Raw genomic sequence first — 14,283 nt, 5'->3', positions numbered from 1 at the left:
ATTATTCTCTTGAATTGGGATATTATAAAGAATGGTGGCACACCATTATAAAGGTATAGTGGCACACACCTGTAATCCCAGTATCTCAGGAGGCTGAGGCTGAAGGATCGCAAGTTCAAAGCCAGCCTTAGTAACTTAGCAAGGCCCTAAGCAATTTAGCAAAAGTCAAAGATTCCAATAAACTACCAGAAACTACAAGAGAAGGCATGAAACATTCTCCCTCAGTCTTCAGAGAAACAAACCCTGCTAACATCTGATCTTGGACTTTTAGCCAGAACTGTGAGACAATAAATTTCTGTTTGAGATACCCAAGAATGGGGATATAGCTCAGTGGTAAAGTAGTCAGTCCTGAGTTCTGGGATTACAGGTAGGATTACAGGCATGTGCTATCTTGCCTAACTGATGCTGTTATCTTTAAATCTCCTTCTCTGTTTTTGTCCTACCAGTTTGGAATCAAAACCATGTTGGAGACAGAAGAAGGAATTTTACTGCTGGTCAGAGCCATGGATCCTGCTGTTCCCAACATGATGATTGATGCAGCTAAACTGCTTTCTGCTCTTTGTATTCTACCACAACCAGAGGACATGTATGTGATTAGAGTTACTTCTTTTGTCCATTCTCATTTTTATCATCTGTTTAGAGTAGAGGAAAATTGAGTTGTTTAGATATTCACTTGGTCTTAAATACTAGCTAAGACCATATTTCTTTTGTTTGTTTATTTATTTTGGTACCAGGGGTTGAACCCAGAGGCTCTCAACCACTGAGCCACATCCCTAGACCTTTTTAAATTTTTTTTTTACTTTGAGACAGGGTCTCACTAAGTTGCTTAGGGCCTCACTGAGTTGCTGAAGCTGGCTTTGAACTTGCATTCCTCCTGCCTCAGTCTCCTGAGCCACTGGGATTATACGTGTACCCCACTGCACTCAGCCAGACCATATTTCTTATCAGAAGTGAACACTGAGAATCTTTTTTCCCAATACTAGAGATTAAATCCAGCAGCGTTATATCACACGTTACATCCCCAGCCCTTTAAATTTTTTATTTTGAGAAAAGGCCTTACTAATATTGCTCAGGTTGGCCTTGAATTTGTAATCCTCCTACCTCCTACCTCAGCCTCCTAAGTAACTGGGGTTATAGGCATGTACCACTGTGCTAAGAATTTTAATATAGATCGCACATTCCTAATCTGAATACCCAAAATGCTCCAAACTGAAACTTTTTCGAGTACCATCATGACATCCCCAAGTAGAAAATCTCATACCATAAAACTTTATTTTGTGCACAAAATTATTAAAAGTATTATTATGAAATTAACTTCATCTATGTGTATAAGGTATATATGAAGCATAAATAAATTTTGTGTTTAAACTTCTATCTATCTCATTCCTAAGATAACTCTCGTATATACTTAAATATTTCAAAGTCTGAAAAAATCTGAAATCTGAAACATAAGGTCAAGCATTTCAGTCTATCTGTATTTAGGAAAGATTCCTATCCTGAGTGTGCCATTGGTCATCAGGGTATCTGTTGCCTCTGCATTAATGTCTGTTTTGTCCAGGACATTTTTGTTTTGTTCTGTTTTATGTACTATTTTGTTAATTCAGAATTAGCACAATATTATCTTAAAAATTCAAATGAAGAAATATATAAAGTAAAATTTAACATCCTCATTCAACCACCAAGTCCTATTTTACAGAAATTACACTGTTAATGGTTTTTCAAAGCACAAGCATATTACATTTTCTTGATTTTGAATCATCTTCTCCCACCCCAAAAGAGGTGAGGAGTGATGGTTTTTGTCTGTAAAACCAACTGCATGTATAGAATAGATTTTTTTTTTGAGGACAGGTTTAACAAAAGTTAAATCATTCTTTTCAGCTTGTTTCTTTTTATTTATTTAACAGTAGATCTTGGACATCCTTGTTTGTCAGTATTTATAGATTTACCTTATTATCTTTAATGGCCATTTAGCATATCATGTATGTCCCATAATTTATTTAATAACACTCCCATTGTTAGACTTTTAGGTGGACTAAATCAGGTTCTGATTGTTGGTCTAGGAGATAAGAATTTTGCTATTAAAAATTATGCTATAAGAAATATCCTTATACATATTTTCATGTTTACATCTAATAGGTTGTAACTTATCTTTAGAAGTAGGCTAAACATTGTGTGCATTAGACCTTGAATAGTACTATTAAATGCCTCTCAAAAAGTTGAACCAATTTATAACTTATAATATGGGTCTTTAATTTGGTATTCATGGATAGGAGTCTAGGATTGGATTTTGGGAAATAGATTTTTCTGAAGAAATGGCTTATAGTTTTTAGCAGATTCTGACTCCTGTTCTAGGAGTGACAAGAGATTAATTGGAGAAATCTAAAGCATTAATGATGCTTTCTAACTGGTCTGTGCCCTGTGTTATTTACCCATAACGTGTTAGAGCACCTGGCAGGACCCTCCCTTTCCTTTTTCTTGAGCAGGAATGAAAGGGTTTTGGAGGCAATGACAGAAAGAGCTGAGATGGATGAGGTGGAACGTTTCCAGCCGCTGTTGGATGGATTAAAAAGTGGGACCTCCATTGCACTCAAGGTATACCCCTTGAAACTAAGCCCAAGATTAGAGTTCAAGATGGAAAGACCTCATCTTATGTGGAGTATTTTCCAACAATATATTTTACATTTGAAAAATTGTTCTGAAGGGAAAATGATACGACCTTTTCTCTAAGAAGTCAAAGAAAGAACTTTCCTCATTGTGAGATTGAAAAAAAGCAAGATATCTATTTGTACATTAGTAAAACCAAGGTTCTCCAATAACATATACTGTCATATCCTTGGAATCATTTATATTTTTGAGGTCTGAAGGCCTGTGTTCAAACTAGGTTTCTGCTGTAGTAGAAAGGTTATTCCCACAGTTTTTGTACAACACCTTCTGGGTTTTATTTGGGAGTCCTGGAGTGCATGTAAAGAGGATGGAGTCTTGAGCTGTAGTAGTTACCATTGACATAGCTACTGAATTTTTTTTTTTTTTTTTTTAGGTGGGATGCCTACAGCTGATCAATGCTCTCATCACTCCAGCTGAAGAACTTGACTTCCGAGTTCACATTAGAAGTGAACTGATGCGATTAGGGCTGCATCAGGTGTTGCAGGTAAGAGACAACACTTCATTAGAAAGTCTGGGCTGGTTCCTTCCTGCTCTTACAGCCTCAGTTATTCCCAGGATTACTGGTTTTAAACTTAAAAACCAAGTTGAAAGGTGTTGGTTTCTAGCCACATGAGACACTTTTGGATTCCCTCACTTCTATTTATGTTATTGACAGGACCTTCGAGAGATTGAAAATGATGATATGAGAGTGCAACTAAATGTGTTTGATGAACAAGGGGAAGAAGATTCCTATGATCTGAAGGGACGGCTAGATGACATTCGCATGGAGATGGAATATCCTTTTGTTCACTGGACAGAGTCTTGGGACAGATGAAACATTCATTGCATTCAGTTACAGACCCTCATATGGAATGATCTGGGAGATGATTCAGTACAAGGCATGAGGCTGATGTGTCTTCTCAGTAAATAAGGCATGTGTCTTTTTATTACTGTTGGGTTTATTTACTTCTGTATAGACTAGGGAAGTCAATAAAGGTGGTCTGAGCGTTGTTCAACATGGACAGCCATCAAAATCACTTTAAACTTCCTAGAACATGATAGCTTAGCCCACTGAGATGTAGAGCTGACTTTAGATATGTTTGGGCTGAAGGATTAATTTGGTTAACTATTAGTATGTGCCACAAGGGACTTTGAGGTGGTTGTATTTTTAGTTTCTGTCTACTGCTTGATCTTTAAGCCAAGTACTAGGAATTCTCAGTCTCTTTAAAGTACTATCCTTAACCAAAGAAACTTAAAGTTTCTGGTAATATTAATGGGAAGAACAGCCATAATTAAAGTAGAAGTGGCATCTTGTTACTTTTCCTTTGTTTCTCCCAAAACTGAGCAAGCCATCTGTCAAATACAGTTTCTAAATTTTTGCTTTCCTTAGCCTGTTCCTTTTCCACTGACTTTAGTGAAGTCTTCCAGATTCTGTTAAACACAGTGAAGGACTCAAAGGCAGAGCCACACTTCCTGTCCATTCTTCAGCACCTGCTGTTGGTCCGAAATGACTATGAGGCCAGGTAAGATGGTGTGCCTATGGGAAGTTTTGAATATGAGCTTAAATGGAAAGAGCAGAATCCTAAAATTCAAAGACTGTCCTGTAAAAGGAAAAAGAAGAGAAAGACTGGATTCTGGCTTATTAGTCACAGATGAAGACATCAGTAACCCCTTTAACCCAACTGAAAGGCATCCCTGTGGAAAAGGCCAGAGTATATAAATTGAAATACCTTTCCCACCAAAGAAGAAAAATAAACAATAAAAAATAAATAAATAAAATACCCTTCCTTTTGGAAGGGAGTAAATAGGGTGAGGATAACAAAGGGAGTTTGTAACTTAAAATCTTTCTTGTTACCTGGAAGTGGAAATTCAACAGTAACACTGTTCATTATAGAGAGGGATCAAGCCTGAACATTTAAATGGGAAAGTATTGGCACTTGGAGGCAGATGGAAAGAACTTTTTTCCCCCCACAGTGCTAGAGGTTGACTCCAGGACTTTTACACTAAACACATACTCTGCCACTGAGCTACATCCCCTCCCCATAAGAAGTTGATTATCTGGAATAGGAAGAGTGGGAGCTGACATGAAAGAAGGGGGATTTCTTACAGCACAGCAGAGGTGCTTCCATTAACTTTACGCAAAGTTCTTTTTTAGAACACATATCCTTAAGTCTTTCTAGTGTCAGTTTACTTTTCTTGATCCTGAATACTTCTGAAAATTACCCTTGACTTCCATTTGATAACTCTGTCTGTTCTGATTCTTCTGTAGACCACAGTACTATAAGTTGATTGAAGAATGTATCTCCCAGATAGTTCTTCATAAGAATGGAGCTGATCCTGATTTCAAATGCCGGCACCTCCAGATTGATATCGAGGGATTGATTGGTTAAGTATACTCTTCTATCCAGTTCCTTAAAGCATCCATTGCTTTTACTTTTCATTTTGCATCTTTCTGTCAATGATAATTTCAGAGAAGAAATCTTTCTGTTCCCCAGATATTTCCATTTTTGTCCTTTCTTAGGTCACAACCAACATCTTTGTTAGGAATGTACAGTCCTTATGTTTAACATATTTCTACATAAATCTAACATCCTGCCCTTTCTCATACATCACTTTTTTGTAGGGACTTCACCTATCATCTGTGATACTTGCTGGTTTCAGAGTTTAATAAATATAATTCAGGCATTGTTCATGCCACCCAGCATGTTAGCCTTGCTTTGCATTGAGAAATTATAGGTTGAACTTATCTGAAAGTCCTATTTCTTGGTCTAATGCTGAACAGTAAGGATAATACAGATAACCAAATGGACAGAGGACTGCTCTTTAGTGTATTAAAAGGCTTAGGAATGAGAAGGAAACCAAGAGAACTGGGAACTTCATTTACTGACCTTTTTTCCCCCCCTAGATCAAATGATTGATAAAACAAAAGTGGAGAAATCTGAAGCCAAAGCTACAGAGCTGGAAAAAAAGGTACGTTTGTGGGATCAGTGGTAGACTACCTGCCTAGCACTCACAAGGTCCTGAGTTTGATCTCTAGATTTATGCCCCCATCCCCAAATTGTTTTTTTTCCTCTTTAAAGTATATCTTTCTTTAAATGAGGGTTATTATTTTTCTAACATGCAAGACAATTTTTGTTCATATTTAAAGTACTCAGCATCTAATAGTCTTTAGGTTACATCTTTTCAGTATAGGTTAGTCATTGGAGAAGGGGTTAATGGATGTGAACACGAGGAGCTGAAGGTGAGCTTGCACAGCCCTTGAAGGACAGGAACTATAGATGATACTCTATTAGTGATGGCACTTTCAGATTTGTTTGGCATGTCAGGTCTCTTATCCCTAGAATAATAGGAACTGGAATATGTTTGAGTTCTCTTTTTCTCTTTGATTGTTAAGGACTCCTATTATAGTCGATAGATTTTTATATTCTAGTGACTATGGAATCCTGGAGACCCTTTGCTAGTAGGTTGGTTAAAGATCTTTCAAATCTTAAGGTTTTGTTTTGTGTTTTTCTAAATACAATCTTTTTTTTAAATATTCATTTTTTAGTTGTAGTTGGACACAATACCTTTATTTTATTTATTTTTATTTGGTGCTGAGGATCGAACCCAGGGCCTCACACAAGCAAGGCGATCTTGATCGCTTTACCACTGAGCCACAACCCCAGCCCAGGGTTTTGTTTTGTTAAACTGTGAAAGTAGGAAGACTATTAAAGGATCTTTAGTTCTCCTGTCTTTTATCCTTGACTTTAAGGTCAAAATTATAGTGCTTTCCCCCCCATACATTGCCTGATATATAGGGTTAATGAGCTCTGCAGAGCAAGTACTGGCACAAAATACCAATTTATGGGGAATAACACGTGGGCTTCTTAATTGGATGAAGAGTTTTTGGGGAGTCTAATTGCGAACCTAATTGCTTCTTCATTAGCTGGACTCAGAGTTAACAGCCCGACATGAGCTACAAGTAGAAATGAAAAAGATGGAAAGTGACTTTGAGCAGAAACTTCAGGATCTTCAGGGAGAAAAGGATGCATTGGATTCTGAAAAGCAACAAATTGCCATAGAGAAACAAGACCTTGAAGCAGAGGTGTCCCAGCTCACAGGAGAGGTAACTTCTGAGCAAAGAAGGACTGTTACTGCTATCAGCTCACGTCTCGGGACAGGAGCCAGTCATCTCACTCCTAGGGAGGTGGCAGCTAATAGATAATGTAGTTAAATGGTGCATATCTTAAAAATCATTTACTGCTTTTAGTTTTGTTTGGGTAGTAAATAATATATACAACAAAACATTTAGAAAACATAGAAAAACCAAGAATAAAATGAGTTAAACAATTCTACCCATAAATAAAGGTAATAGACTTCTAATAAATTTTCAGGAGTAAAAATTAAACTCTTTATTTGTTAGTTTTCCCTTATTTTAATCATCAGTGGACAGAGTTATCCTCACTGTAGTTTTATAAATATTTAAGTGATCTGTAGTATCTGATTATTTGATCACTTACGTAGTTCTATAATTGCCTTATAGCACCTTGGATATAACTAGAATATTTTATAATATTTTATTATATTTTATTTGCTTGACCTCTGCATTTTATAATCAGAGTTAAACTAAGAGTTGAAGTTGTGTTTTTTACTACAAAGCATACTCAGCTAAGAACATGACTTGAGTTCTGGGTTTGGCTTTGTCACTAAATGGCTGTGTAACTTTAGGCAAATCATGTAGACTGTTGAACTCCTCCCAGTCCTTCCATATGTAAAATGAGAAATTTGGGTTAAGTAGTTTCTTAGGTTCCCCGTAGTCCCTGAAATGGGGTGACAAGTATTCTTATAAGTGTTGTTTCTGTAGGTTGCCAAGCTGTCAAAAGAACTGGAAGATGCCAAGAAAGAAATGGCTTCTCTCTCTGCCTCAGTTGTTGCTATAGCTCCTTCTGTTCCTAGTAGTGCCACTGTTCCTCCTGCCCCTCCTCTACCTGGTGACTCTCGAATGGTTATTCCACCTCCAGCCCCTCCTTTATCAGGAGGGGTTAGTATACCACCCCCACCTCCTCTTCCTGGAGGTGCTACCATTTTTCCTCCTCCACCTCCACCTGCTCCTCCTTTGCCTGGAGTTGTTTGCATCCCTCCACCCCCTCCTTTGCCTACAGGTACTGGCATCCCTCCTCCCCCTCCTTTGCCTGGAGGTGCTGGCATCCCCCCTCCACCTCCCTTGCCTGGAGGTGCTGGCATCCCCCCTCCACCTCCCTTGCCTGGAGGTGCTGGCATTCCCCCACCACCTCCATTGCCTGGAAGTACTAGCATCCCTCCACCACCTCCCTTACCTGGGGGTGCTTGCATCCCCCCACCTCCTCCCTTGCCTGGAGGACCAGGAATGCCACCTCCCCCTCCTCCTCTTCCTGGTGGTCCTGGAATCCCTCCACCACCTCCATTTCCTGGTGGCCCTGGCATTCCTCCACCTCCACCTGGAATGGGTTTGCCTCCGCCTCCCCCCTTTGGATTTGGGGTACCAGCAGCCCCAGTTCTGCCATTTGGATTAACTCCCAAAAAGATTTATAAGCCAGAGGTGCAGCTCCGGAGGCCTAACTGGTCTAAGGTGAGAGTTTCTATTCATTTCATCAGTAAATTTTTTTAAATTTTTAAATTTTTTTGATATTAGGGATTGAACCCAAGGGCATTTAACCACTGAGCCACATCCCTAGCCCTTTTTTATATTTTTTATGTTGATACAGGGTCTCCCTGAGTTCCTTAGTGCCCCATTGAGTTACTGAAGCTTGCCTTGAACTTGTGTTTCTCCTATCTCAGCCTCCCAAGTTGCTGGGATTACAGGTGTGTGCCACTTTGTGGCAAGCGGCGCTATTAATAATTACTCAGAGGCAGATTGTCTTTAAATGCAAGCATATATTCGATCACACCAATCATCAAATATAAACAATTAATGTAAACAGTGTTGGGTGTGCTGGAGCACTCCATCTAGCATTCAGTGCAAACTAATTAAATACTATAAGCAAATCACACAATCCTAGAGCAACCACGAGCTCCAAAATACCTCTGAAACCACACAACTTCTCTTAGCCAAAGAGCAGATGTTGTCCTTGTATCGTGGTTCTCTCCAGCCAGTGGCTGGACATTGGAGAATAGTGGAGTCATTTCAGGCACAGACTGCAAGGCAGTGTCCCAGGAGCAAAATTCTTCAATGTGACAGGATAAGCCATTTAAATACAGTTCTAAATTGGTGGTGTACATTGGTGATTGGTTACACCCACTGAAAGTCAATGTCCATTGGTTATGTCCAGTGAAGTGATGTAATTACAACTGGGTGTGTTCTTTGTGCATGTGCATGGAGCTATACTCCCTATCAATTATAACCAGTCATTGCTAAGCATGCCTATGGCTAGTGCCCCTTAAAGCTCTTTATCAATTGCAAGCAGACATGACTAAGCAGTTCAATGGCTGCTGTTCCTTATGGCCAGCAACTTAGTGAGTTCCAGCATGTCTATGGCAGGTGCTCCTTACAGCCACCATATCCAATTCATCAGATCTTAAGAAATCACTTCAGGGCTGGGTGTAGTGTTACATACTTATAATCTCAGCAGCTTGGAAGGATGAGGCAGGAGAATAGAGAATGGCAAATTCAAGGGCAACCTCAGCAATTTAGAGAGATCCTGTCTCAAAATAAATTATAAGGGCTAGGGATGTAGCTCCTCAGTAAAGGGCCCCTGGGTTCAATCCCCAGTACCAAAATCATTTCAATTTCCTGCTTTGTATTTTGTGCATGGGTAGGCTTCCCTTCCTCATGGCTCTCATTTATCCACCTTCAAGTTCCACTTCTACTTATGTTTATTCAACATGTCCTATATTTCAGACATTATCCTGGAAAGTTCTGTGAGTTTTGTACTCTGAATTTATCCTAACTAAACTTATTCTTAAGCTAAAAACAATTTTTTTTTTGTTTTGCCTTTTGAGGATATGAATACCGTGACAGTTGGACAGTAGACACTAGTAATTTCACCAGTCTGCAAATGACTGAAATTGTGCTGTTTCACTCCCACTCCCAAGAAAAGAGTTATACACAGACCATGCAAACATGGCTCATAATGTGTTTGAGATTCCTATGATTTTTTAGTTAGCCTTTTTCTCCCAGAAACTAAGTTAAAATGAAGTTAGGCATTGGATTATAAAAATATAGAGTACTTCTGAACTTGAAGATTTGGGATAAGAAGGAGGAGGAGTAGCATAACCGAATCTAGTTCTTGAATAATCACCAGTGAACAAACTGGAAACATCATCTGATCCCACCACAGATTACAGCTGTTATCTGTGTTTTAGGTTAGTCTTATTGGAGTAAAAGGTTGTTGATAACCAGCCAGATGCTTCTTTTGCATCTTCATTAGTTTTCTAGGATGGAAAGTTTAGGCCTCAGATTAGTAACTCTTTAACCCCTCCCTGCCTGTATCCCCACAGTTTGTGGCTGAGGACCTTTCCCAGGACTGCTTCTGGACAAAGGTGAAGGAGGACCGCTTTGAGAACAACGAACTTTTCGCCAAACTTACTCTTACCTTCTCTGCCCAGACCAAGAGTGAGTACCTTCCTCTTTAATGTCAAGGTCTAGTATAGTGCTTAGGTGTCACTTAAGTTAAATTTCCCATTCTCTTCCTAGATTCCTCATTCTCTTCCCTTCCCTGGGTTAGAGGGGAAAGAGAGTGTTGGGTAGAAGAGAGATGGGTTTTCCTAATCAGAACAAAATAAGATGTATTATGTGTACTGGATTGGGGAAAGAAACCTGTTGTGTGTAGGTATTCTGAGTCAGTATAACTTGTGGGAATATAAGATTAAGCTTTCAGAAGCTCAGTTTGGGCCTGTTTTGATGGTACTCTTGAATGAACTGTTGTACTGCCTTATGGTGCCATTTCCATACTTGAGTACTTAATCAAGTAGGGATTGTCGAGAGTTTTAACAGGTTGGGTGGCTGAGCAATAGTCTATGATAATAAAATACAATGTGTAATCTCTTTCTATTTTTTTCCCAATATCTGATATTTCCAATATCCTTCTTCACCGTTCGCTCCTGTAGCTTCCAAAGGTAAGAATACAGAAGAGCCTTTTATTTGGGTCTCTTGAATATTAGAAAAGATGAAACAAATGTAACAGATTTTTCTCTTTAAAAAACTGATACCAGGGCTGGGACTGTAGCTCAGTGGAAGAGCGTTTGCCTAGCATGTGTGAGGCACTGGATTTGAACCTCAGCACCATATAAAAATAAACAATAAAATAAAGTCTTGCTGTCCATCTACAACTACAAAAACTGATATCAAAGATTAAGACTTAATTTCTTTTTTGCTAGATTTTTTTTTTTTTTCCCTAGAGTTCCAAAATACCAGTAGCTATGGTGTTGACTATAGGGAAAAAAGTTATTTTAAGTTAAAGCTCTCACATACTGTTCTTTCTTTGGAAGGTGAGGGACAATTGAAGTAAGTATTATCACCATTACCTTACATATATTTTGCATTTTACAGTTTTCAAAGTGCTTTAACACTTTTACTACCCCATTTAAACTGCAGTGAAGCCTTATGAAACAGGTAGATGTGTATAGTCTCTATTCTGTAGCATATATAGACAGCTTTCCCATTGACTTACAGTCCATGGTTTCTATAGTAAACTCTTATCTTTTTTTATCTTCATGTCTTCCTTCTATTTTTATTTATTTTTTGGTACCAGGGATTGAACCCAGTGGTTAACCACAGAGCCACATCTCCAACCCTTTTATTTTTTTGAGACAGAGTCTCGCTAAGTTACTCAAGGCATTGCTGAGTGACTGAGGTTGGCTTTGAACTTGTGATCCTCCTGCCTCAGACTCCTTCTTTCATTTTAGAAGAACTAATCCACTTTGTTATCTTCACTTTCTAATTCTTGTGATTTTGTTCTGCTTTGTGATGGGACACTTCTCATTTCCTGAGAGACCCAATATTTGAAAGATTTTGTCATGTATCACAATTACAGACTAATAATTTTGTATTTCCCTCATCAGTTAGCATTATTATTTACTTGAAGGTTAATCATGACACTAGTGATGAAAATTAAGAGCAACTTTGGCATATTTCTTTTCCCTGTTTCCTTCTATCCCAGTAAGTAGCATTTTTAAAAACAATTATTATTTTTAGTTAGGAAGCAGGTTGCACTTTGTTCTAATAAGAAACCTAACAGAGTGCTAGGCACCTTTGGTCACTCCCAGTTATATGTGTGTTTCTGTCTAGAAGTGAAAGATCACAATGTTCAAGCCTATCCTTTTTCCTATCATTCAAGGCAAAGTGGCCATTTCTTCTGACATTTATCACCTTCCATGCCAAAGTCTAGCTTTAGGAAATTACTTCTACACTCTTAGTTAAAAAAACATGATGGTGACCACTTATACTGCTCTAATTTATTAACAAAGAGTAGTTGACAGTAAAAGTCAAAATCAAATGATTTTTTTATCCTTGTGTTGGTGTTTAGAATTTATCTCTTTCTTGTACTTGGGCTCTGTGCTCTGAGAGCCACTGCAAATACACAATAACTGGACCCCTTTTTTGTCTCCATCTTTCTTTTATTTTGTATGTTTGTATTCTTATTGATTTTAATTGGGATTTCTGCAGTTTATTGGTCATCTTTGACATTAATTTCATTATGAATTGATATGTATTTGAACAAACAAGACCTCTCATCTTTTGTTATTTTCAAAAACATAACCCAAACTCTTTAGTACTCCATTAGCCTCCAGCTTCTGCCTAGGAAAATACTTTCTATTCATTGAAATTTCCTAGCAGCTTTGGGTTTAAAAAGAAAAATGTATTTTTAGAAATTTCTATCTTATCATCCATTCTTTGTTTTGTTTTTTTTTTTGGCAGGGGTGGTGGGGGTCAGTTACTGGGTATTGAACTCAGAGACACATGACCACTGAGCCACATCCCCAGCCCTATTTTGTATTTTATTTAGAGACAGGGTCTCACTGAGTTCTTAGTGCCTTGCTTTTTGCTAAGGCTAGCTTTGAACTTGCAATCCTCCTGTCTCAACCTCCTGAGGCATTGGGATTACAGTCATGCACCACCGCACCCAGCATTCTTTATCATTCATTCTTTTTTAAAGAATAAGTATAAATTAGTCCACTTAGTTTAGTTTAGTAGGGGTATCAATTTCTCATGTAATAATAATTACCATTAATGAATTGCTACTATTTTGATGAAGGAAATTTCTAGCTGGTCTTTATAAATTTCTTTAATTGAAGTTACAACTTTCAGGTGTTACTCTGGCATACTGTTTTAATTTCCCAGTCTTTTCAGTAGGAAGCATTTGAGAAGGTGTTCTTGAAAATTACTAAATCTTGAGCAGTTTTCCATAAATGATAAATTTTAATCATTTTTAAAAATTCTGCGATAGATTTTTTTTTCTGTCTTTAGTGCTTATTGTTTGCCCACTTCTTAACAGTTATTTGCAGTACTTGAATGCAATAAAACATTTCTTTTTTTTATCAGCCATGTAGCTATGAATGTTTTTAATAATTTCTTCCCCTTTTAAAAAATTATTTCTTGGGCTGGGGATGTGGCTCAAGCGGTAGCGTGCTCGCCCGGCATGCGTGCAGCCCAGGTTCGATCCTCAGCACCACATACAAACAAAGATGTTGTGTCCACCGAAAACTAAAAAATAAATATTAAAATTCTCTCTCTCTCCCTCTCTCTTTAAAAAAAAAATTATTTCTTTGGATTTTCAGTCTTTATTGACTCCATGTTGTCTTAAATACTGAACTAGTTTAGGTTTCTTTTCTCTTCCTTTTCTTTTTCTTCTTCTTCTTTTTTTTTTTAAATTTCATTTTAATTTTTGGTGGTGCTGAAGATGAAACCCAAGGCCTTGCCCGAGCTAAGCATTCCCCCTACTATTGCACTGCACCCCAGGCCCCAGTTTAGTTTTAATATTGAAACCAGTGTCAGTTACCAAGTCTCTCATTTGCAGTTTTAACATTGATGAAAAAATAATGATAGGTTAACTCTCATTATTGCACTGCAGATATTTCAACTTTCAGATGAAGTAGCAGAGACATGGGTTAAACGTATTTTTCAAGACCATATAGTAAGTGCCAGAGCCAGGGTTCAGACTCTGGACTGACTCCAAAGATTTTTCCTAGGGTTCTGCTTTCCAGAAGTGTATGTACTTGTCCTAGGAGCCTTTGAAAGGCTAGATCCAGACAAGAGTGCAAAAGCTTTCACCAGCCACTTAATTCCTATAAGCACAGATGTCCTTGAATTGGCAATGACTTAAGGGTAGAAAAAGGAAACAAATTAGGGCAAGTAAACCAGATCCTGGATAGTTAGGGTTATAGAAGAGAAGAGTATATTCTACTTATAGTGTATTCAGCTCTAGCAAAACTAGCCTAAAACTTGAAGAAAGTAAAACATGCATATCTAGTACAGTAGAAGCACTGCTTAGGTAATTTCAGCCCAGTGTATAGCTGCTAGTGTTAATGAGGAAGTTATTGAGACACTTGTTTTTATCATAATTGCATTATTTCCTCACTTGCTTGCTAAACACAACTTTCTGCCATTTGTTAAATATGCCTGTTATCCCCCATATGTTTTATTGGTACCTAAAATCTCCCATATACCTACTGGCTTTTCTAAGA

At 38.0% G+C, this 14,283-nt stretch overlaps 1 protein-coding gene across 4 annotated transcripts in view; it reads left to right on the top strand.

Moving 5' to 3' along the window:
• Diaph1 (diaphanous related formin 1) overlaps positions 1-14,283 on the top strand; it is a 96,905-nt gene that overhangs the window by 32,150 nt on the left and 50,472 nt on the right. For all 4 annotated transcript variants that reach the window (XM_078046740.1, XM_078046736.1, XM_078046725.1 and 1 more), the window contains 10 exons: positions 447-586; positions 2,484-2,592; positions 3,038-3,148; positions 3,320-3,438; positions 4,050-4,166; positions 4,913-5,028; positions 5,549-5,613; positions 6,569-6,748; positions 7,487-8,230; positions 10,099-10,213. In XM_078046740.1, coding sequence (XP_077902866.1) covers positions 447-586; positions 2,484-2,592; positions 3,038-3,148; positions 3,320-3,438; positions 4,050-4,166; positions 4,913-5,028; positions 5,549-5,613; positions 6,569-6,748; positions 7,487-8,230; positions 10,099-10,213 — 1,816 coding nt within the window. The remainder of the gene's footprint in view (positions 1-446; positions 587-2,483; positions 2,593-3,037; positions 3,149-3,319; positions 3,439-4,049; positions 4,167-4,912; positions 5,029-5,548; positions 5,614-6,568; positions 6,749-7,486; positions 8,231-10,098; positions 10,214-14,283) is intronic.

Source organism: Ictidomys tridecemlineatus, chromosome 1 (assembly GCF_052094955.1).
Source record: "Ictidomys tridecemlineatus isolate mIctTri1 chromosome 1, mIctTri1.hap1, whole genome shotgun sequence".
NCBI classification, from domain to species: Eukaryota; Metazoa; Chordata; class Mammalia; order Rodentia; family Sciuridae; genus Ictidomys; species Ictidomys tridecemlineatus.
Note: the sequence above shows the minus strand (reverse complement) of the source record. Positions and strands in the feature narration are given on the sequence as shown.